Source organism: Apostichopus japonicus, chromosome 4 (genome assembly GCF_037975245.1).
Source record: "Apostichopus japonicus isolate 1M-3 chromosome 4, ASM3797524v1, whole genome shotgun sequence".
Classification (NCBI taxonomy): Eukaryota; Metazoa; Echinodermata; class Holothuroidea; order Aspidochirotida; family Stichopodidae; genus Apostichopus; species Apostichopus japonicus.
In genome coordinates, this window is record NC_092564.1 from 22,090,954 (window position 1) to 22,117,348 (window position 26,395).

The 26,395-nt window shown below is 36.6% G+C and overlaps 1 protein-coding gene across 1 annotated transcript; it reads left to right on the top strand.

Annotated features, from left to right (window-relative positions):
• The first annotated feature begins 155 nt into the window (after window positions 1-155).
• On the top strand, window positions 156-26,395 carry LOC139966818 (ATP-dependent zinc metalloprotease YME1L1-like). The gene is made up of 17 exons (XM_071970190.1): window positions 156-606; window positions 4,812-4,943; window positions 5,597-5,738; window positions 6,027-6,158; window positions 6,849-6,955; window positions 7,685-7,910; window positions 8,574-8,650; window positions 9,289-9,379; window positions 9,678-9,830; window positions 10,210-10,405; window positions 10,889-11,001; window positions 11,229-11,273; window positions 11,794-11,904; window positions 15,468-15,619; window positions 20,112-20,312; window positions 23,410-23,520; window positions 24,347-26,395. Exons 1-17 carry the CDS (start codon window positions 583-585, stop codon window positions 24,485-24,487), a joined length of 2,154 nt encoding a protein of 717 aa, XP_071826291.1. The 5' UTR covers window positions 156-582; the 3' UTR covers window positions 24,488-26,395.

Sequence of the window (26,395 nt, forward strand, 5' to 3'; positions counted from 1 at the left end):
GGTTTTCAGCACATTTGACCGCTGCCAGAGATAAGAGGTCTCTGGTCCCATCAGTTGCCAACTCTTTTCTGATGGTTGGCTTTCAATGATATGCAATTGTCACTCGTGCACAGTTCCAAGCTTACGTAATCTCGAAAATACCGGTAGCGTAACATAGACTACTAGACTGTACATGTCACGCCGTTGTACTCCATCTACGGAAACCAAACAAATAGCAGAACCTAAGTGTGTTAGGCTGGTACTAAGAACAGGTCGTTACCGCATTGAGCATTTCAGTTATAATCACGCATCCGACTGAAATGGTAAAGGTTAACACGCAAAAACCAGAATTTAATAGCCTACTAAGTTAGGCTAAGTAACATTTCTTGTACTGGAAAGGTTAACATTAACTGTAAGAGATCTAACTTGAGGTTTACATAATTACCTAGCCTAACACAGTAACTGGTGTCAGTGTTACTGTTAGTAGCCTAATAGTAGTGTTAGTGCAACATCAAACAAGCTTAGCCTGGCATGCGTCTGTTATTCGTTAACTGACTATAGCCTATAGGCCTACCGATCATCTGAACCATTGCATTTACCAGAATGATGAGCTTTAATCCAACTCAGGTAAGTTCTATAACAAAAAAAGTAATATCAATAAACATTTTTAAATTTGCACAGAGTTTAAATGTGAACATAATGTTACTGCTTTGGCCAAACGGGTACCGTTGTTTTCCGCACACGTTACTTTCCGCTGAAACAAAACGGTGTTTTCCGCAAACAAATTTGTCAGCGGAAAACAACGTTTTTTTCAGCGGAAAGTAACGTTTTTTTTTGGAGAAACAGAATAACTTACTGAATTGATTAGGCACATGGAAGGATTTAGGAAGATGGAGAAGATAGGATTTGACTGTAACAGGATAAAATGTAGCTTCGAGACTAGATTTAGGATACAGTAGCTAAGGTTGTACTTGTAGCTGGTTTCAGTTGTTTTCCGCATACGTTACTTTCCGCTGAAAAAATTCTTCTGCGGAAAACACCGATTTTTCACTTGCCTGTACACAATATTTTTCCGCAATTTTGAGATACCAAATTCAGGCAGGATAATTAAAATAACATGAGAAAGTATCAAAGAACGTCGATCAAGGATGGTTAGACTGAGTTCATGTCAGAAAAGTTAAGCTGCTTATAATTTAGAGGAGGCTTGGGGTGTTCGTAATTACGAATTATTAAAGAAGCATATAATACTGGGCAAAGGGACGCCCGCGTTATGAAGGATTGAGTATCTAATTAAGTATTAAATATTCGGTCCGCGTAATGATGGTTTAAAAAAAAAGGTGCAAAAGGCGGTATCTTTGATTTTCGCTGGAAATAAAGTGGCTGTATAAGTAAGCCTTACAGCCTAAGCTACAAGTACAACCTTAGCTACTGTATCCTAAATCTAGTCTCGAAGCTACATTTTATCCTGTTACAGTCAAATCCTATCTTATCCATCTTCCTAAATCCTTCCATGTGCCTAATAATTTCAGTAAGTCATTCTGTTCCTCCCAAAAAGAAACGGTACTTTCCGTTGAAAAAAAACGTTGTTTTCCGCTGACAAATTTGTTTGCGGAAAACACCGTTTTGTTTCAGCGGAAAGTAACGTGTGCGGAAAACAACGGTACCCCTTGTAGCTTAGGCTGTAAGGCTTACTTATACAGCCATTTTATTTCCAGCGAAAATCAAAGATACCGCCTTTCATACCTTTTTTTTAAACCATCATTACGCGGGCCGAATTTTTAATACTTAATTAGATACTCAATCCTTCATAACGCGGGCGTCCCTTTGCCCTAGTATATATGCTTCTTTAATAATTCGTAATTACAAACACCCCAAGCCTCCTCTAAATTATACGCAGCTTAACTTTTCTGACATGAACTCAGTCTAACCATCCTTGATCGACGTTCTTTGATACTTTCTCATGTTATTTTAATCATCCTGCCTGAATTTGGTATCTCAAAATTGCGGAAAAATATAGTGTACAGGTAAGTGAAAAATAGGTCTTTTCCGCATAAGAATTTTTTCAGCGGAAAGTAACGTATGCGGAAAACAACTGAAACCAAAACTGTATAGGGTAATACTAGTACATAGTAGTACTACAGGGTATTGTCCTAGGTAACTGTCAGTATTGCGAAGTACAGAAAACTGCAAAGTTCGGACACCCCTAAGAAATACACAATTTCACCATGATAACCTACAAGCGAAAGCCAATATCACTAAAAACTAGGAAGCTACAGTTATTTCCTCTCCAAAGTGACCCGTGCGCAAGTGGGTACCGTTATTTTCCGCACACGTTACTTTCCGCTGAAACAAAACGGTGTTTTCCGCAAACAAATTTGTCAGCGGAAAACAACGTTTTTTTCAGCGGAAAATAAAGTTTTTTTTTGGAGGAACAGAATAACTTACTGAATTGATTAGGCACATGGAATGATTTAGGAAGATGGATAAGATAGGATTTAATTGTAACAGGATAAATCGGCCATGATTTTAGATGTAACTCGTAAGAAAGGTGGTGCAAAATGCGTGTTCGGTTATTAAAACAGCCCTTACTTATACTGCCATTTCCAGCGAAAATCAAAGACACCGCCTTTTACAACTTTTTTTTTAAAACTATCATTACGCGGACCGCAGTTTTATCACTTTATTAGATAGTCAATCCTTCATAACGCGGGCGTCCCTTTGCCCATTTATCGGCCGACCGCCTCATACTTCTTTAATAATCCCTAATTACACACCCCAAGCCTCCTCTATATTATAAGCAGCTTAACTTTTCTGACATGAACTCAGTCTAACCATCCTTTATCAACGTTCTTTGATACTTTCTCATGTTATTTTAATCATCCTGCCTGAATTTGGTATCCTAAAATTGCGGAAAAATATAGTATACAGGAAAGTGAAAAAAAAGGTGTTTTCCGCAGAAGAATTTTTTCAGCGGAAAGTAATCAGCGGAAAGTAACGTATGCGGAAAACAACTGAAACCTGGCCAAACCCCATGCACACCAAACTATGCTGTAAATTAGTAAATATGGTTGCTTAAATTATGACTTAAGACTTGCTAATGTTAAATTTTAATCATTGTTGATTACATTTCTCAAATTTTATATATCTAGCTAGACTAGCTTGCATGGTGTGTTCACAATATTGTCATCTATCATTGTGTATGAAATTGAAAGCAACTAGCATACAGCAAACTTTTGAGTTAATCCCAGTTAGATTTGTCATTGTTAGTTACACCAAGTAAGGAGATCCTTAAATATATTGGGTCACATGCCAACTTCCAATATGCTAGTGCAATTAAGTTTGGCACAATGGTTTTCTCCTTCACGTGAAGTAAAGGTGCAGTGTAGATCACCTGTAAAATGTATGGACACATTTCACATGCTAAATGTGAAGGAATTGTCGTGCACATGTGAACATGTTTAACAATAGATGATTTTATGCTTTTGTTTGGAAACATCTTTGTATCTAACACCATAGTGTTTCATTTATAATCCTGTAGTTTCAGATTCTGTTGAAAAATTAGTTACTTGTTTTGATTCTGTATACAAAGTTTTCTCTTCCTTGTTGGCCTTTTGAATTGAGTGAAAATCCCTGACACAATACGACTATATTGACTAGAATTTGAAGAAACTGGGCAATTTTGTTTGCAGTATCTTCGCTAATGAAGTAATGAGCTCTGTAGATTGTATCATTGGGTGCCTTCATTTTTGAAAACACATCAGGAAGAACAGTAGCACAGTTCAAGTTGTACAAAATTTTGTTGCGATGGTAAAACTAATGTCACTGTACAAATGTCCAAGGGTGTGTCATGTTTGGTACTGAGCCTGTGTGCTGTAATATTACCTAGACTATATAATACCATGTAATACCAAAAGAAACTTTACCATTGATGGCTCCTTCCCCAAGTTTGCAAACTGCAACATAACTGACTAGTCAGAATAGACTCACTTCTTCTATTAAAGGGACTGTTTAGTCTGAAACTTGTTGTGTATGAGGGGTGTTACTAAAACGAATGACAATTGCGTTACACATAACGAATGACAATATGTTGTACACACTAAAAAAATACGTTGACTAAAACGAATGACAGTAATGACAGCACAGACATTTGCTTCAACCGGATATCAAAGTTCAGATTTCGTGTGTATCTAGATCTAGTAAAGTACGGACAAGATAAAAACGCACCTTATAGTAAGCGAAATTGTAAGTTTGATTTTAAGAAGGAAATTTAACGTCATTTTTCCGATATGATTTGTTAGAAACTAACAATACTTTAATCTTGAAACGGCTTCAGTTATCTTTCTATATAAATCTTCAGAGGTAAAAAGCACAGCACTCAAGCGCAATCTCACACAAAAACTTTCCCTGTGGTTTCTATCCGTAAATTACACAAAAACCCTTCAACCACGTAACATGAGATTTTCCTCAAATCAATTTTGCGCAGAAAACCAGTAACCGCATTTACTCCACTCCGTTAATCATTCTATCTGCACTCAACACTGTCCTTCGCTGTCATTCGTTGTCATTCGTTGTCATTCGCTGTCATTCGCGAATGAATATTAACCCTGTACAAAATCAATTGTCATTCGGTCATTCGCTGTCATTCGTTTTAGTTTGTCCCTGTATGAGGCAGTTGAGGCTGTAATATTTGCTTTTACGGAAGAAATCAACGGATGCTGTTTACTTGCTACCCTTGATTATACCTTTTGTAAATTTTATTACATAATAATTTGAAATATTTTATCGTTGTTGCCTTTATCTAACCTCCAACGTTATTGCTGTATTTCTTTCAGATTTTGTTACCTCTTCCTCACCTGGTAGCATCATTCCAGTCATTGAAGTCAGTAGTGAATAGAGCAGCAACAATTGCCAATCACTCACCAGCAGCCAGTCCTGAAACCGTAACTTCAGAAGGTCTTGATAATGTAAGATTTGTGATACTACAAAATCTCATCCTTGTGAAATAGATGTAAAATATGTTATCGTTTATTAGAAAAAGCAGGAATTTATTAAGTTACTATGAACTGAGCATTCATTACTCTGTAACAAATCATAACTCTTACTTAATAGAGGTAGGTACCAAATGACCACAAAAAAAAAAGAGACCAAAATGCACTGGATGATAGTATCAAGTCTTAAACACATGCAAAACTAAAGAGGTTGTGCTAGTCGAACAGTATGTTGTCAGCACAAGTCATTAGAGTGATCCATGTGATATGAATTTTTTACTGTGCAGCAGAATAATGCAGCACCTCTTTGTTCATGTAATTTTGCTTAATTTTGCCATTTTGGTCCCCTCTCTGAGTAAAAATTGCAGACTTGCATTGCATATATGGAGGATTGCAATTGAGCTTGTGACCAACCAGATAAAGCCTAAACCTTCTTCATTTTAACAAATTAAAAAAATGTTATGATCATCGGAGTCCTGGGAAACATGTAGAAATAACGACAATCCTAAATGGCACTGTGACTGCAATTTGTGGTCTGTAATTCTGGTCATTTCACACCCTGTATTGTTTGTTTGCTATGGCTCACATGTTCAAAACATTCCAGATCATACTTTTATATGTCATTCCAGGTTACAGCTTGCCTGACTGATCTTGGAATAACTAGAGACATTTTAAAGCAATGTACAGAGTTAAACTTCAGATCAGAACAACAGTATGAGGACCTACAAAGTTGGCACCAATTAACAAAAGCTGTCATTCAAATGGATTTAGGTAAGAAAATGAGGAACCCACATTAACACATTGCTTATATTTGCACATTGGATTATTGAAGAGATTCCCACATGGAAGTGGAAGGTACAGTAGTTTCAATACTTGGTGCTTAAGTGTCAGTGGTGTATAGTACAAGTGCAGGATTTTAATCTATGCTATTTTCTTTATCTGTGGATGGAATATACATTTTTAATGAGAACCAACCCATGTGCAAGACATATAAGACTATATTCAAAAGTTGATTTAACTGCATTGTGATATATTTCTTCTGTTTGTCTCTACGTCTAGATCCTCAATCATTGCCTGATATTCAGACACTTTGTTCACCTTCCAACATGAACCAACATAAAACTTGCTGGTTTCGTAATCAAAGAAGCACCCTCTTGCTAGGTGGACGGCATCCCAGTTATCTGCAAAATGGTCAGTAAATGTGGGTGATTTATTGTTATATGTTTGGTTAAAGGGGATATGTTAATCCCCCAACTACCCCCCCCCCCCTTCAAAGGGGTTACATGTGCTGAAGTGACTACAATGTTTCTTGAACTGTTTTGAAATATTATTAGCAAGGCAGTGTTTGCGGTGTTATCATGGATGCACAGTTCTAGACAAGGCAGTTATTTGCTGTGTTTCAGTGCCATCTGGTGATACTTGAATATCAAACTTAATGTTTCTTTCAATAGTTGGAAATAATTAGGTAGAGTATATTGTTTTCACATATGGAAGGTAGTTATTATTTTAAAATTTAGGCCCATTTAAGTTATCCTTCGAATAATTCATGAACTGAAAGCTATGAAATTGTAAACATATCTAATATAAAGCTGTTTTTTTTAGGTGTTAGGGGGTGGGGGGGGGGGGAGCAGGAGGACCACTTTCCTGTCATTTTCCAGGTTGTACTGAATGAAACTGGGGTGTGATCCCTTGTTCCAACAGTTTGTAAGACACTGGTTTCTGACTGGCACCCTAGCGTAGAATGTTCTATATAGATCATCACCAACTGAGACATGGATATCTCCATTAGTAGAGGTCACTGGTTCAAATGCCATTATCATCAATAATTTCTTTGCTCAATTGAATTGTTACATCTTGATGACAAACTCAAATCTTTCATAGGTATTGCTCCAAGTAGAGGGTTCAAAACGAAGAGATCCAGTAGCAAAAACAAGTTAACTTCCACACGGCTAAGAGAACAAGAAGGATTCCTTTCTGCATTATTCAGTGTGAGTTGCTTAATCAAATTTTCCTTGAAAATATTCTAAGTTTGGAACCTTACTAGACTGTCTACTAATTTAAGGTGATACCTGCAAGCCATTTAGCTCATTGCATCTGAAGTTGTACAGATTAGTCATTGCTGTCCATTGTTATGATAGTTGTGAACACCCTCTGGTTGGCTAAACCCACCCAACCCAATCTCACCCATCCTTTCCTCTTATTAGATGCTCATTTAAGAGAATTATGAGTATTATAAGACTTAACTTCCCAAAATCATTCTTCACAATGGTCTGGAAAAGACCTAATTCCCAAATAAGAAAGATAACTTCAATTGGGAGGAAACATTTCATGGTGAGCTGTGAGGTATATACATGATTTATGTGTATTATGATAGACCTTTAAGGTTTGTGATGGGAAACTTCCATAGAGGGCTATCAAGTTTTTCACATTACAAGCTTTCATTTTCTTTCCTCTAAAGCTACCTTCCATTGTTCTCAACCCCCACCCCATATCAGTGTAGCTAACTGGAAAACTTGTCTGTGTCACTTGGAGAACAAAGAGGAGAAATTGTTAACACAGGAGAGTTATTAACATACAGTTAGTTAATGAGACCTCCATAAGACCTTTTATAAATAACACCTGAAGCCACTCCATCCCATTTAACCAAGTAGTATATATGCAACAATGTTTGTACCTCTTACATCATTGTTTACTTTCTATCTTTTTCCCCTTCTAAGTGGCGAAACAAAGAACCACCCCAACAGCTGGCAGACAAAGTGGACCACGCCCTCTCCAAGAGTGAATCTTTAGTCTCTGATCAAAACTCCTTCAAGACAGGCTTCTTGGAGGGGTACCTGAAAGGAAAGGATGATCCTAAGAAATCTGAGCGGTGGAAGGGGTGGACGACTTTCATTGTGATAGGAATCCTAGGCTACATCTACCTCAAGATGATGTCGGTCTTCTGTAAGTTTACTTCATTTGAGAGGTAATTGGGTTATGAGTGCCCATAGTGATATGATCTCTCAAACAAATCTGATGAAGTTCTAGAAGCAATGAATTTCTTTCATTGCTATAGACATAACAAGCTGCATTTACATCAGGATGATATCAATGTATTGTAAGTTTGCTTGTATTTCATTTGAGGACAATTTGATCATGAGTAGCCATAGTGATATAACAGTAACTTGCATCATATAAAGATGATTTATCAGAAAGCTATTGATACATGTAGGTCCACTTAAGTGCAAGAACCTTGCTGACCACTTGAACACAGTAATGCTCAAAAGTTGGAAACATTGTGTTCAATGATTGTTTGAGACTGTTCTTGTACAAAGAGTGGCAAGGAACCACTTATGTAATATACTCTATGGGCTCCCAGTTTTGGGTTTGGAATGAAGAGCTTTCCTTGGGGTTGCTTAAAAGTTAGGCTACAAAGCAGATACAATGGAGTGTGAGAAACTGGAGTAAACACCTCTGCCGTTTAAATTCTGGGGATATCTCCATTGCAGCCATCAGGGATTTGCAGAGAAAATTAAATATATATTCCATACATTTGCATGACACTAAGGTCAGTGGCTAATGTGTTGACATGTCTGTTGCATCTCATGTATCTTCCTCCTTTTGTAGCTCGGGTATCTATTATCGGTACATCTACCGTTGACTCCATTAATGTCAGTGATGTCTCCTTCAACGATGTTCGAGGGGTAAGATAGATTTATTAAACTTCTCATACTGTTTATTATAGAAAGTTACAATCTTCCTGCAATCGGTTGAAAATTAGGTATGATTATGGAAATTTATTAATTGCTGCACTTAGTCGTTGCACTTTGTAATAGAGTGTTCTTTGTCCTATTTTTCTATCTGATCTGAGCTGTATTTTGCTGTCTATGTCTGAAAATGTATACTGTTTTATTTATTTTGAGATACTACTACATATAAACATAGTAATAACTCTAAATATAGTATGCAGAACACATTAAGTAAGATTAAGTAGGATTAAAACTCTTTTTGAACACAAGTCAAATGCACTGATAGCATGGATTGCAAATTTGCTTTTGGTGCTGATACTACTTGCTGTTATGCCTTAATTGCCTTGGTGCCCTGTAAAAGTTTTGAAAATTGCCTTTGGTGCCCAGTAAACTTTGAAAATTGCCTTGGTGTCCTATTGAAAGTTGCTGTTGTGCTCTACCATGGCAATGAAAATCCAAGGCAATTTGTAACTTGCCTATAAATGTTGCCTTACACCTCTCTTAATTTAAGCCCTGCTTTGAAATAAGTAAAGCACCTCAAGTACAGCCATTTACACATGTGTCATATTCCTTTATGTTTTACACTATGGCAGATTGATGAAGCTAAGAATGAATTGGAGCATGTGGTTAATTATCTGAAAGATCCTGATAAGTACACCAATCTTGGAGGGAAACTTCCCAAAGGTAAGGTGACACTACTGTAGGAAAGACAGCTGGTTTGGTTTGTGTTGTGCCCTGCAATTGTCAGTTCATTGCTTTATTTGCTTTCTTTCACATGATTGAAGGTGCAGCACTGTTCCAGTGTATGCTTTCCCGAATTGTCTTGGTACCACAGAAAAATTGAAAATTTTATAACTAGAATTTGGTTTGTCATAGTTATCTGCTTTAACCAAACAACTGATCAAGGCCTTCATCAGTCAATAAATCAATCAGTCAGTCAATAAATGCTCACATTTTTAATACATTTATTGACTTTGAATAGGTGTTCTGCTAGTGGGTATTCCAGGGACAGGAAAGACTTTACTTGCCAGAGCTGTGGCTGGAGAAGCCAATGTACCCTTCTATTATGCATCCGGTTCAGACTTTGATAATATGTTTGTCGGTTCTGGTGCCAAGAAAGTCAGAGATGTGTTTGGTAAGTAGGAGTTATATGCAGATAATAGGAATGATGTTGCAGAGTTATTGCTGCCTGATGTTGCTATGTGATATACATATGTATAACCTGTTGGAGCAAGTTACGATACATTTCCTGCATAAAGATGTGTTTGCTAAGTTAACAAGTTTTCATGACCAGTGAACAGGCCAGCTAGTTGCACAGAAGGATGCATCTGTGTCTCCTTGTTTTGTTGTTGTTCATTGTGTTATTATGTCTTCAATCAATTCAATTACTAAACATTACTGGAAGTACATCGGTCTTTATGATTTCTAGGCAGTTTCCATGCATATACTCTTCAGAGTATTTCAGTGATCACCATGGCCATATTTAACAGATTTATTGTTGGATTATATTGCAGCGGAAGCCAAACTGACCACTCCCTGTGTTATTTTTATTGATGAGCTTGACTCTGTTGGCGGCAAGCGTGTTGATTCCCCGTTGCACCCATATGCCAGACAAACCATCAATCAGCTCCTGTCCGAAATGGATGGATTCAAACAAAACGAAGGCATCGTGGTTTTGGCTGCCACTAATTTTGCTGAGTCGTTGGATAAGTAAGTAGACGAGAGATTGGTACAGTGTTACAGGATATATTCCATGTTATTGCTTTTGTGATAAAGTTCCTGGTTGCATTTCAAAACAAGCCAAGGCACAACCACAGTCCACTTCTTACCAGACTTAGTACTAAGAATGTCCTTAGTGTTCCTACCAAATGTTAGTGAAGATGCGATAGTCTATAACAATTGTTATAAAATGAGCAATTGGTGGGTACTAAGCCTCACTAGTTTATAACAAAAGCCACATTGGTCTAAGACTATGATTTGGATAAGCTGGTATGAAACCTTCATTGTCATTTGCTTGACAATGAATGTATTGCATGGATGTACTTGTATTTTCAAATGAAATACTTATAGGCATCACGCTCACACATTATTTAGAACAGATGTTGCATCTATTTCAGGTTTCCTGCAGTTGTTTTACAATTGTTTCCTCTATTGTGCTTTTCAGAAATCTACAATATATTAACTCTTTTTCAGAGCACTAACAAGACCAGGACGATTTGATGTGACAGTGACAGTCCCAAGACCTGATGCTAGAGGACGACAGCAGATTTTAGACTTGTATCTTGGGAAGATAAAAGTTGGGCCTGGTGAGGAATACTTGTAAAAACTTTATCTAAATGTTGCCATGATTTAATTGCAATTTTGTGGAAATTTTGTTGTTGTTGTTTAGATCTGCACTTCTTGTGGGTGATCTTGATCCTGAGCTATTTATTAAAGATTGAGAATATCATAAATATAATCATAGCATTTCATGTTAGACATGCTCTTGACTATTTTGTTGTTTTTTGTGGTTTACTTTTGTTTTTCTTCATAGATGTGGATGTGGAAGTCTTAGCAAGAGGTACCGTAGGCTTCACAGGTAGGTACCCTCTTAACATGACCTTAGACATTGACAGCTGTTCTAACCTTTGGGTCATTTATTCACTGTTTCAAAGGCGCAAAGTGTAGTAGAGAGAAAGAATCAGCATAAAAATGTCATTCCTTAAATCTTTTTCATAAATAATGAAAGGAACACTAGGTGGCAGCTGTGACCATTCTCTGCTTAAAATGTTCAGAAGAGATCGTTTTAGTGCTCATTAGTGAGATGAACAGTGGTCTAAACATAACCAAAGGAATTGGTAGCCAGTTGCTGCTAGTATCACTCAAGATTTTGATCATGCCCTCCAAAAATCTGTACCAAATGCATTATATTCAATTTATTTTCTGTCCTGTAGAATCCGGACTATGTTAGATTTCTTTTTGAAGCTTTTAGAACCCTGTTTAATCATCATTGGTCCTAGGAAGTAGTTAAAGATGTTGTTGATAGGATATAAGAAACACTGCTTAAAAGATGCCAATATTAACAGACATTATCCATCAAAGTAACAATTTGTCCACAGGAGCTGATTTGCAGAACCTGGTCAACCAAGCCGCTCTGGAGGCAGCACGGAGGGAGAAGGAATATGTGGATATGTCTGACGTGGAGTTTGCTAAGGATAAAATATTAATGGGTAAGTTACTTAAAGCATGGAAAGACACCACACAACTCCACACAACATGGGTAAGAGAATTGTTAATATATAATATAATAATATATAATAATAAGCAAATATTTATATAGCGCTTTATGCAAAGGCCTCAAAGCGCTTAAAACAAGTACACAAATATGCAAGACAAATCACTGTAAATTTTGGAATAAATGTGTTTTCAAGAGACGCTTAAAACAGTCAACCGATGGTGCATTGCGAATTGAAGATGGTAGATTGTTCCAGAGTTGAGGTGCAGCAGAGATGAAGGCTCTTTCTCCATAAAACTTTGTGTTTGGGGTATGGCTGGTGGCAAGAAGACACTTTGTAGACGAGCGAAGTTGGCGTTGAGGATGATACTGAGGAATTAAATTTGTAATGTAACCAGGAGCAAGGGAGTGTTGTGATTTGTACGTTAAGAGGAGGAGCTTATAAATTGACCGATGTTTTACTGGAAGCCAATGGAGTGATTGAAGCACTGGAGACATGTGATCATGACGCGATGAACATGATATTAACCGGGCAGCAGAATTCTGAACAGTTTGAAGTTTTTTCAGTGTAGAGTCAGGAAGGCCAAATAAAAGGGAGTTACAGTAGTCAAGCCTGGGCATTATCAAGGAACATACAAGTTTTGTAGTGATATCTTTGGTTAAAAACTTCCGTATCCGGCTGATCTTCCGTACGGCATTGTATGATGATTTGCAAACAGCATTGACCTGTTGTTTCATGCTTAGATGGGGATCCAGTACAACTCCTAGACTTTTGACGTGCGTGGACGGAGTGATGGTAGTCTGATCAATTTTGACTGAAATAGATTTGATTGTTGTGGATTTAAATTGCGAGGTAGCATGGAGGATTTCAGTCTTTGAGTCATTGATAAAAAGATTGTTTGATATAGCCCATGATTTTACATCTGCAATACAGTTTTGGATTTTCTGAATAGCATCGGAACAATGATCAGGATGGAAAGATGTGAATAACTGAATGTCATCAGCATAAATAACAGTTTGCATATTAGCTGAAATGATTAAATCATGCAATGGAGCTACATACAAGGTGTAAAGTAACGGCCCCAGAACTGAGCCTTGTGGGACTCCAGTTGCAAGCGTAACTTCCTTTGACAGATTTTGATCCACAATAACACATTGGGTACGGTTTGCTAAGTATGATTTCATCCAATACAATGGAATTCCATCAACACCATATCTTTCATGCAAACGTGTTAAAAGTGTTTGGTGATTAATTGTGTCGAAGGCGGATGAGAAATCCAACAGGACTAGTAAAGCATCTTTACGCTCATCAAGGGCACAGAGAAGGCTATTCTGCACATAAAGTTGAGCAGTTTCTGTGCTGTAATTTGCTCGATATGCAGATTGCATTCTCGCATAGAGATCATTGTTTGAAAGATAATCTTGAAACTGTTTGCAAACAATACGTTCGATTAGCTTGGATAGATAAGGGAGGTTTGATATAGGTCTGTAATTTGCAAGATTATTAGCATCAAGCTTGGGTTTTTTAATATGAGGAATTATCACCGCTTGCTTCAGTGAGCATGGTAACTGACCTGAAGTTAAAGAAAGATTAACAATTTTCGTGATGACTGGTAGTAAGTCTGAGATACACTCCTTGAAGACAAATGTTGGCAAAGGATCCAAAAAACAAGAGGTAACTGGTGACGAGTTAATAACTTCTAAAACATCTTGTTCACTCACTTCTTTGAAAGCAGTAAAAACTGACTTTGATTTACATTGTTCCATCGGAGTATTACCAGTCCCATAGTCAGGATAAGCATGTTGGAGAGAATTTACTTTTTGTTGAAAGAAATCAACAAATCGATTGGCAAGATTCTCAGCGACATCATATTTTGGGAGGGTATTATCCACTTCCGGTGAAGTTAGCTTATTTACAATACGAAACATATCCTTCTGGTTTGCGGAGGTAATCTGTTGTCGAAAATAACAGGACTTTGCGGAGATTAGCAAATCTTTGTAATGTTTACATTGAGTCATGTACAGCTGTTTGTGTACAATGAGACCGGAGTGTTTATATTTTCTTTCACATTTGCGTTTCTCACGTTTTGCTAATCGGATGTCTCTGCTGTACCATTTTGCCCTTGGGCGCATAATTACAGCCTTTCTTGTGACAGGTGCATGTTTATCTATAATTGTCCTAAGAACTGAGTAATATTGGTCCACAAGAGAGTCAAGAGAACTTTGCGGATTTAGCAGTAAAGATGAGGATCCAATGTCACAATGAAATTGGTCAAAATCAATGTTCTTTAGGTTGCGCCTTTGAGTGAATTTCCTGACAGGAGGTGGTCGGTCCATATTAATGAGGCAACTTACAACTGAGTGGTCAGAAGTACATAAATGTTCATCATGCACACACGTACATTTAACAAGATCCGAGTCTTTATGTGAAATGATAAGATCAAGTGTATGTCCATTTCTGTGGGTTGGACCAGAGACATGTTGCTGGAAATCAAAAGCTTGGAGTAAGTCATCAAAAGAAGCAAAGTTTTGATCTGATGGAACATCAACATGAATATTGAAATCCCCCATGATAAGCAAGGGGGTTGTGGAAGAGGATAAAAATTGAAGTAGAGATGAAAAATCATCGATGAACATTGCAAAAGTTAATTTATTTTTGTTGTTTGGGGGAGGCCTATATAGTCCGATCATGCGTATTGTTGATTTTGATGACGAAATGTTGAGATCGATGAACTCAAAAGACCTAAGATTGCCACTGTCATTTAATTTCACATCAAAACTCTTCCTATATATGGTAAGAATACTATCCAGTGAGGGTCAGAACAATACAACTTTAACTTGTCAAAGAGTAATACATCCAAAACATAACAAGCTTTTAATGTGGTTGAAAGTGCTATGATATGGGTAAGAACATTGTCACCTTTAAAATAAAAGTCATATTAGTGTAAGATCCTGATGGGTAAAAGTAGTTGATAACAATGGCCCAAAAACCCATATGTTATTAAGAGTACAAAGATTCTTGTTGTATTTTTAGCATTCCTTAGAAGAATCGTGAAATTTTCTCCCTTTTGTAATATTAATTTCTAAGCTTCTTATTCATAAAATGTTTGAAATTATAGTTGAAATATATTAAATAGTACTGAATTTAATCTGCACGGTCTACCTGCAGTCTTTACATTTTATCAGTAAACCCTAATTCACAACATGAAGCTTGTTTCTATGCTATTGTCATCCCAGTTAATACATCAACCTGCAGTCTTTACATTTTATAAGTAAACGCTAATTCACAACATGAGGCTTGTTTCTATGCTATTGTCATCCCAGTTAATACATCAACCTGCAGTCTTTACATTTTATCAGTAAACCCTAATGCACAACATGAAGCTTGTTTCTATGCTATTGTCAGTTTAATCAAATCAGCTGGCAGTCAAATGAATCAGCAAACAGCTTACTCTTTTAGTCTATCTACCATTTAATCTCAGCTAAAGTTTGTAATTATTTACAATATGCCTTTATATTGCCAATACTCTAAAAGTCTAATCATTTGATACATTACAGGCCCAGAAAGGAAGAGTGCCCAAATTGATGTGAAGAATCTTGAAATCACAGCTTACCATGAAGGAGGTCATGCATTGGTTGCCTTCTACACTCAGGATGCTAGACCTATAAATAAAGCCACCATCATGCCCAGAGGCCCAACTTTAGGTCATGTAAGTTATAATTATGATAAAGTAGTGGTCTGTAATCAGGTATTCTACCACCCATTTCTTTCCAATATTTTCATTCTTGTCTATGATTGGCTGATATGGTATCATGTGATCGTTCCTGACTATCCATTCTGTTTCCAATATGGATAGTAGCCTTAATTAGCAGCACAAACTGCTACAAGTACATCACTTTTGGATGGCATATAGATGGTCATTTGTTGCTATGCAACAGGGTGCAGTGTCACTTTCACAGACATTGACAAATCACATCTTATTTACAATATACATGATTTCTATACCAAGTGGATATTTTATGCTTTTAACTTTCAATTTTAAGCCAATCTGGATAGTTGTTAAGGGAGCAGAACCCCTCTCCAGACTACCTTTTAATTAATTTTGATTTTAATTAATTTTAGGAGTTGCCTTTTAATGACAACCAGGGGGGGGGGGGGGCTCTTGAAACTGTCTTTGAAAGTGTAAGATAAGAAACATAATTTGATATTTTTGTGTAAAGGTGGAAGGAGCCTGTGTTTCTTCTGTTGTTTTGACAACTGGTAAATTTATATATTAATACATATATATATAAATCTATCTATATATATATCAGATGGCTACCACTTAATGAGGGAACCAGTAACAAAATAAATAAGGTTCAAATAATTAAATATCCCTTTCTTTATGTAGATCAAACAATAATATTAAACTTCTTATACTAGGTTTTGCAATGGAATATGACAGGTAGGATACATTCTCATGTACAACCAACTCAATAATGAACAAAGTTTGGATTCTTTCTGGGTTTACAGTCCTGCCTCTAGCAGTTATGTGCAGCTCTCCTATTTTTCTTCTCCAATGTATTTGTTATTGGGGCTCTTTGTCTTTCATTTCATCCTCATTACTAATTAAAGGAATGTGACATTTTAACAATAATCTCTTGAGGTCTCTTTGGTGTCTCCTATATTGTTGAGCTTCTTCTTGGACTACATATGAGCTTGGTTGGGAGTACAAGCCACAACAATGGCAGGTTTCCATTCTTTCCCAATTCTAACCCTGATCGAATCCCCAGGTTTAATTGGAGATAGGTCCTTAGTACCAAGATTGCAATATCTAGTTTGCTTTTCTGCTCTTTTCGTTAGTTTCTGTTTGACTTGTGAAGGATTACAAGGTTTCAAGAGTTTGGGGGAGGTAGGTAGAGTTGTTTGGACAGCTCAGCCTTGCTGACTGCCAATGCCACCCTGTGTCCTTCTGGAGGAGAATTATAAATACTTTAGAAACTGTAGACAAATTTTGCCATATAATTGACCATGCTCAAGAACCTTATTAGTTTTGTAACATTGTTGGGTAGTTTGCATCAGTTGAACAGCCCCACCTTTCTTATTGTCAGGATTTTAATCTTCTAATGTCAATACATGTCCTATGTAACTAACTTCCTTGACCTTGTCCAAGGTAAGCTTAAGATTTTGTACTCTACACTTTCATAGAATTTGGTGAAGTCTTTGATCATGCTCTTTGTCATCAGAATCACACACAAGTATATCATCCATTATGACTTCTACACCTGTTAAATTATCAAACAACTTTGTCATCACCCTTTGAAAATTTCTGGGGCTGAATTATGCCAAATGGCTGCCTTATTATTGATACCTCCCAGGCTCCCACTTGGGTTGTTGAATGTGCATAATTTGATCTTTGGGTTTCTAGGGCCAATTGCCAGTGACCACAATTTGCATGAAGGGTCAAAGGTACTTTTGCCTGGGATAACTTTGAAACGACTTCTTTCATAGGGTAATGAGCTCTTTCTATTCCCTGATTCAGACTTTGTGATCAAAATATATGTGGACACATTTTCTATTAGGTTTCAATTCCGTAACCATACTACTACCTATCACTTGGTTCAATGACCTTTTATACCACATCCATTTTATATCTTACTTGTCAGCTCTTCTTCAACCTTATCTCCTATTTATCATTAAATGCAATCGGTTCCTTACAAGGTGGGTGAATTACCTGCCTTGCAACTTGTTTCAGCTGTATTTTTACTTTACCAGGAAGACAACCTAGTCCTTTAAATACATTGTTTGATGGTACATCTGTCTTAATTGTATCCTTCATACTATCGATACACTTAATTAAACCCAATGTGTACATGCCTTTAATCCTAATATGGGATACTTTTTGCTTTCAACAACTTGAAAACTTCAAACATAAAATAGGTCCTTATGTCCAAACAGTAAAACACTTTCCAAGAGGCTGTATCTTGTGTCCTGAATAGGTAATAATGTTCTTTGATTTCTGCAACTTTGTACCAAGTGTCTTCACCAGTGGCTCAGGAACCACATTGCAGTTTGAAACGGTATATAGATTGGACCTTACCTTAACATCAGCTTCAAGCCTTTTACCATGAGGCTAAGAAGCCACTGTCTGTTGTGTTTTGTTTTGACTCAAATCATTTGACTTGTCAGATTCACTGTCCCTGCTTACTTTGTTCACAGTATGTACCTTCTGGCTTCTGTTTATTATCAGTATGCTTCTCTCTTTGGGCTCCTGACCTTTGTGACTGCTACATTTTTGTTCTATACTGTACCTGGCAAAAGGAGTTTGCTTTCCACACTTTCTGCAGGTTTTTCCATCTACTGGACACTCCTGCCTCCTATGGTTGTTCCCCACAGTTTGGACATTAATTGAGACATTTCTATTTCTATATAATTACAGTTCCTAGTCTTAAAATTCTAACTTTCTTCTATATCTTTGCAATTTACAGCATATACTCTGTCTGCACAGGTTCTTTGGTTGTAGCTGTTAATGAGGTCATTTAGGCTCTGCTGGCCTCTGCAGCTTTACAAATTTCAATGGCCTTTTCCCGGTCTATGTCCTTTTTGATCATCAGTAAGACTGCTCTAACAGAGTCATCAATGATTCCAACTACAATTCTGTCTTTCACTAGCTCATCTGATAGTGATGCAAACAAACAGCTCTTTGCTTTATTATTCAGACCTGTTAGAAATTTCTAAAATGTCTCACCATGTTACTGGAATATTATGTTGAAAATATGCCTTTCAAAAGTCAACTTTGTTTGGGCAGGAAATACTCTGCAGATTCTTTACAAATACTTCCAGGTCCTTATCATCCCCTTTGTCAAAGGTGAATGTATTACAGTAAAACCATGATTATCCAAACTGGTCCAGACTGCGGACCAAAGGTAGTTCAGATAATCTAATTCTCATAAATTAACTAATTTTTGACTATAAGACATCCATGTGGTACTATATTATGCCATCTAAATGATTGTATAAATTATTTGCAATGTTTATGTCTTGTTTATTTGACGATTGTCTTCAGACTTTAAAATTTCAAAGCATTTCCATTCATTTCGGGAGGTTGGGGAGGGGGGATTTTCTGTGTACTTTCACCACTCCGATCATATTCTGTAGTCTAAATATGACCGCTATATAGGCCTGTGACTATGGTACAGGAAACACTAGTGTCAGTGGTGTCTCCTAGTCTAATACTGATTCCCATTACAAGCTTTGTTAATTGGCTATTGAAACCTTTTCAGCTAACATTAGGCCTAGGCTTAACCATTGGCTTACAAAACAAACCTGTTCACAACGAACAATGAGCGAAGAGTCCCTTAAATTTATCAATGATGTTTCGTAGTGACCTTCAGTCATTGGTCACCTTCAAAAGTCAATGTGATCAATATTTCTTACCCGTGGTGGTCTTAAACTAGCTTTAATCACTGTATTTTGTGTACATGGTTACAAGTTTCCCTGTAACATTAATATTACTACATTGTTACTAACACTAACACACATGATGTCAACTGCACTATTTGACCTTTGCTGGCACTCACAGTACCACAGCAGTATATGGCTTTGTACAGTACATGGTAACATATGTGCTACTGTGTACATCATGTATGTAAGCATTCTTTGTTAAAAAGATCAAAGTCACCATTTTGTTGTTCCCCGGGACAAATACAATCAAACCTAATGGAGGTAAGAGAAAGCATTGCATATGCTGCTCTTGTTTTGACTGTCCGTAATAGTATGCATTTGTTTTTCCATATAAGTCTTCAAAATGTTCTATTGAGAAATGTATTTTTCCCATGAAGTTAGAATAGGAATAAAATGCTGTAAGCTCTGTCATGTACCACAATTTCCAGTATGTGAATATTTTTCAAGAAAGGGGCACTTTGTAGAACTTTACAAACTTATTTAACATTTGAGCAGAAGGGCACATTCTAAATACAGTTTTCATTAAATGACAAACGGCACTTGTATTACAGAATGGTACATTTGAATAATGACAAAACGTGTCACTCTAATATATGAAAAGGCTGGGAGACTTTTGAGGTCCTTCACAAAACTGGGTATGGGACTTCCCGGCTCTGATGCCCCTGTTCCTTTCATATGTCATGCATGACCAGCATTGAGCTCTATTTTACTAGCCCTATTCTTCTGGTTTATTTATGATGATATGTTTCTTAACTAAGGTATCCCTCTTACCTGAGATGGATCAGTGGAATGAAACTAAAGCCCAACTGCTGGCTCAGATGGATATCTGTATGGGAGGAAGGATAGGAGAAGAACTCATTTTTGGAACAGACTACGTCACCACTGGAGCCTCAAGCGATTTTGAGCAAGCCACAAAGATTGCAAGATTCATGATTACGAAATGCGGCATGAGTGAAAAGGTAGGTTGGTGGTTTTGGCATCATACAGTAATTGTTATAGCATCTCTGTTTGATGTATAGCTGGTCTTACTGTCAAATGTCTTTCAGCTTTACTCTTTCAGCTTTACTTTACATGACTAAAATTGACCGTACAAAAAGTTGCCTGTATACTCTTCACTACTTAGTGAACACCACATGCTGATAATAATGATTTCATGCTTGTTTCAGAATGATGAATTTATGAACATATCTGACTATAGCACTAGCACTGTGAGGTAGACATAGTTACAAAATGTAAATAAAAACCGGAGTTTTCCTAAGCTAGATTGAAAAATTTGAACTGTTATGATGTTTTGCCAAATGCAAGATACCAATGAAATCATAGCTGATATCATAAAAGAAGCCTATACCCTCAAGGTTGACTAACTAATTTATGAGGAATGGATTGAAATCATTTGAAAGTCACTTCTTGTATCCATGACAATGTCGATTACCGCTGCATATGTGCCAAGTGGCGTTGTAGCTGAAATCATAAGGGTAGCCTACACCCTCAGCACAACACAATTTTAACTAAATATCAACTACTTCATGAAGAATGGGTAATATAATTTGAGAGTGACTTCTTGCATCCTTGACAATGTAAAGTCATTTTGTTTGACTCTGAACATCTTGGGAAATGATTGAAACTCCCTACTCATTTTTGGTTACGCTGCCGAAGGCTCATTAACCTTGTGATGACGTGTGTGTGTGTGTGTGTACATGTGTGTGTATTTGACAGAAAGCTTGTAAACATGAAGTCCCAAGAAGCACAAGCTGAGTCAATGCCATGCTTGTTAGGTAGATGCCCCATGATGTGTAGATGTATCCTATTGTTTGTGGTTCCCATCTCATGTATATTGATGAGTGGGTGGCACTAAATAAAATTCTTATAATGGCTATATCTCTTCAACCTGTATACTTGGTATGGTGATGTCAGTTGATGATAGGGACATGGTCTTATGATCAAGAAATTCATCATTATTATTCATGGATGGAACTGGCTAGGGTGTTATCACAGTGAAAAGCTTGCAAACACCATATCTCAAGACCAACAAGTTCCTTTCTTGCCATACTGGGTGGGTAGATGCCAATGTGCCTTATAGTTTGTGATTCCATCTCATGAATATTAATGAGTGGGTGGGGCTTAACATGATATTCTTAAAATGTCAATATATTTTCAACAGTGTGTCCGATTTAGTTCATACATGGAATGGTGATGTAACTACATAGTAAGTATATGCTCTTTGCAACAACAAGTTTGACCTCATGAATATTAATGAGTTGGCGGGACTTAACGGGAAAAAGAACTGTACAAAACTACTTGGTAGATAGATGCCCCATGATTGAAATTGAAAGAGGTCATCAGGCGACAAAGTTTGAGACCTTATAAGCATGATAACTCCAAAATTAAAACGACAATAAATCTGTCAATTCTGCAATGGTATGATGTTCTTTTGGTGAACATAGTTTGGTCAAATTCAGTTAAGTTTTGTGAATGACTCTTTAAGTCTTTAACAGAACATACAGTCATCCAGGAAAGTTCAAGTTAAGTTGATATGTAGTATTGCTTAAGCACACTCAAGTGGCCTTTAGCCAGTTTCACTCTCTGAGCTTCAAGAGGTTAACAGTTCATCTCAAATGGTGGAATAATTGGCTTATGGGGTCAAAAAGTTATCTCAATTGGTCTCAAATTGGCAATTTGTTTTGTGATTTATACCAGATGACTTGTAGGTTGTCAAATATTTCACAGTGCATTTAAACAATGTCATGTTGAGCTCTGTCTATAATAACAAATCTTAATGGTATTTGTAAGCTCAAACTTGGTAACATGAAAGTTTCCTCATAATCAAACAGTATATTTCACACAGAAATTGGGATAAAATTCTATACTGTGAACTCCTTACCAGTGACTTAAATTGTTGATGCTTTATCAACATGATAAATGATTCCTGATACCTTTCTTCATATGTTGCCGCATTAGTCAATAGATAATCCTCTTCATTTTGGTGTGCACAAGTTCATGTATAGTAAACATGTATGGCTTACCACACTATGAATATGTTCACGCATCGTAACCACAAAACAATTTCCTTTTCCGGTTGGTTATATGCCGTAGGCAGCCAAGTGACCTATGCAGTCTACTTGGCGTGTGTGTGTATGTGTGTGTGTGTAAGTGATGCCTAGCTTGTAAACACGATACCTCCACATTTCTCATATTTGGCATACATGTGTGGCTTCCCCATAGTAAGTACAAAAGTCGTATTGTTTTGGGTAGAGGTCAAGGTTATTTGGGGTCAGCCGAGAGCAAATTGTGAAAATCTCAAAAATGTATCTCCAGAACCTGAACATTAAAGTAGCTGATATATGCATGGTAGTATTGTATTATGTAGTGTTAAAATGTTGGGGTAGTGTCAGAGTGCGCTTAAGGTCACCAAGGGTCAAAACTTGAAATCCTTGTAAACACTATATGTCTTGATGGGGACTTTATTAGCTCTCGGATTTTGCATATGGCTCCCCTATAATGAGTACAAGAACCTTATTGTTTTTGGTGAATGCAAAGATCATTTGGGGTCATCAAAGTTCATACTCAGTAAAACCTTATAAACACACCTTGTAAACATGATATCCCCAAAAAGGTTACATCACATAGCTCATATTTGTTATGAGTCATTCTCAAAGTCAGTACAAGAACCCTATTATTTTGGGTGGAGGTCAAAGGTCATTTGGTGTCAGCAGATGTCAAAATATCAAATTGTTCTCATCAGATTAACTATTACAAATGCAAATGCAGCTCTTTTGCTGTTAGGGTCAGCATGCAAAATAAATTAACAACAACAAGCAAGGTCCCTCTGTCATTCTTTCATAATTGAGGTATTATGTCACATGATTCCCAGTCATCAAGCCATTTAAGCACTGACTCTGTTTAGATTTATACTGCTCTCCATCTGTAGTATTGACTTCAGCCAGGGTAATCTTGTAGACTACTCTTGTGCTGCATATGTAATGTATTTAAAGGCAAGTAACTGCTGGGAAGGGGTTTCCTTCTGGTTATACTTGCATTTCATTTACCATCTGACAGCTTGGTGTGATGACTTACAAGGAAGACAGGGAGTTTCCAGCTGGAGAGGCCGGCAAACCAAGTCCTGAAACTCAGTCACTCATAGAGAATGAAATCAGAAGACTTCTAAAGGTAGGTTGTGTACTCTTGAACAGTTCAATGCAGGCTGGTTGTTTTGCAATGTAACCTTTCTCACCATATAAAAACACTGTAGGCAGAAGGCACTTGGATGTTAATTTTAAAACAGATGTTACATACCAACAGTAATTCTCTATCATGCTCAGATGTCTAGCCTAATTTGCATATAAAACTCTAGACTGAGTTAGCTATGTTATTACATTATGGGCCATTATTTGTCTTCTCAAAACCTTTATATGTAAAGTCTATGTTACTGTTTGATAACAACTTTTGTTAAGTTTACCTTCTGAAAAGCATTGTGATATGATAGTTTACCTATAATAACCAAATAAAACAAGAAATCACCACAAAGTGCTGCTTTAATAGTGAAGAAGAGTATTTTTCTTAACTGTCAAACTTTTATACACAAACGGATTTGAACATATGTCACAAAGTATGGAATATAAATGTTTCAAACAATGCAGCTCATTACTAAGTACTGATGATATGTCGGTTTGTTTGACTAATAGAGCAACTCAATGTTAAAGTTTAACATTTGTTATTACGTGGAACTGCCTCCATAAACAGAATGCAAGAATATTGTCTCAATCAAAGAAATAGAAATATTTATTTATAACTACAAGTTATCTTATGTAATGGTCTCTATAAAATTTGCATAAAGATTAATTAAATTGATCAATAATGAATGGAATGTGAAAAAGAAAATCCTGGAGATTAAAGTTATATGCATGGATAGCAATAAAAAGGATTTATTTAAACTGAAATTTGACACTTAATGTTAAGTACAGACCATGTTTTCATCTTGTCTCCATGTTAACAGGAGTCGTATGAAAGAGCAAAGTTGATCTTAAAAAGCCACAGTAAGGAGCATCACAAGTTGGCACAGGCGCTTCTGCAGCACGAGACTCTGACATCAGAAGAAATTGCTGCAGTTATCACGGGAGAGGAACTCAAAAGGTGATGTAAATTGAAAAACAATAGAAGAGAAACCATTAGTCATTGTCATCCTTCGAATTGGCTTCTAAACATGAAAATGCATCCAGAAATTGTTATTGTTGCTTTTTTATTCATGTCTTGGATACTTTTAATACATTGGATGCTTAACATAAAAAAAAGTGGGAGAGAAAAATATTGCAAAGGAAGCAAAGCCAGTCCACTTGCCTGGACATTCCATTAATCAAGCTGGTCATCTGTCTTCCAGAAGAAAGGGTCAACTGATACTAGCAACCAATCAATGGTTCCTTGTCAACTGTTCCTTTCAACGATGAAATAGTTGAGGTAAAAAACACTTTCATGAACATAGTTACTGAATCACATACAGAATTGTAGTATTCCACTTTTCCAAGGGATCCCCACAATGTATAAATTATACCATAAGCTCTAGTAAGGAATGGTATGTAATCATCATTTACATTTTGTTTTAGTTATCATATGATTTAATATATTTTTCTTTTCTGGAAACAATGTTACATACATTTTTAGTCTCAGATATGACACCACCAAGGTTTAAGTTCATAGTAACATTTTGTTTATATTCACTAGGAGTGGTAATATCTTTGACAGCTGTGTCATTGTTTTTATTGGGTATAGGTCCCTAAGTTAAGTGAGTGAAGTAAGTCACTGGTGTGTAAAGATTGAAGTCTTTTAAGTAGCTAATAGAAAATGTACATTTGTATTTCATAAAGCCTTGTTAACATACTGTAGACTGGGTGTTTCCAAGTATTTCTATCAAAATAGAGAAGTTGATTTATGTTGGAAGGGCACAGATGACAGATAGATGTGTTATCCCAGAATAGTGCCTTTTACTGTTGGTATCTATCTACCTAACATAGTTAAAAGCAGTGATTGTGTTTTTAAATTACCTATTGTTTTCATTGCAATTCATTGTGCATCTTTTCTTTTCATGTGTTCATATACTCCTTTGAGAACCAGTTTTAGAACAGTAAAACCCAAGATGTCTTGGTTCACACCTGTATCTAAACTTACTCTCTGATGACCTCCAACAAAAATGCCTCCTCATGCAACCTTTGAATTGTCATTAGTTGATGGACAACATACTCAGCAAATGCTGTGGTTTCCATATCATATGTGGTAGATGCTATGTTGGCAGTATCATATGTGACAGACATTATGGTTTTTCATATTGTATGTAAAAATGATCTGATTTACATATCACATGGGTGATGGATGCTATGGTTAACATTTAGTGACAGGTGCAATGTTATTACTTATCATATGTGACAGCTACTATTGTTTTAAAATTAAATGTGACAAATGCCATGTTTTTACATATATGTGACAGATGCTGTTGCTTATGAACCATGTGAAAATGCTGTGGTTGACATGACACATATATGATATGGTTATTTGACTGATTCTATGGCTTATATTGTTACAAGTGATATGTCCTTGTACATCATATGTGACAGATGTGTTGGATTGTGCATGCCCTATGTGGCTGACAATGTTTTACATGTCATATGTGACAGATGTGTTGGATTGTGCATGCCCTATGTGGCTGACAATGTTTTACATGTCATATGTGACAGATGTGTTGGATTGTGCATGCCCTATGTGGCTGACAATGTTTTACATGTCATATGTGACAGATGTGTTGGATTGTGCATGCCCTATGTGGCTGACAATGTTTTACATGTCATATGTGACAGATGTGTTGGATTGTGCATGCCCTATGTGGCTGACAATGTTTTACATGTCATATGTGACAGATGTAATGAATTATGTAACAAACACAAAGATTTGTATGCTATACTTAATCAGTCGTTGATAATTTTGTAGTAGTCTTTCCTTTGTTGTAAAGATGAAATTGTAAAGAATCATGTGAAATAAATTCTGCCTGACTGGATAA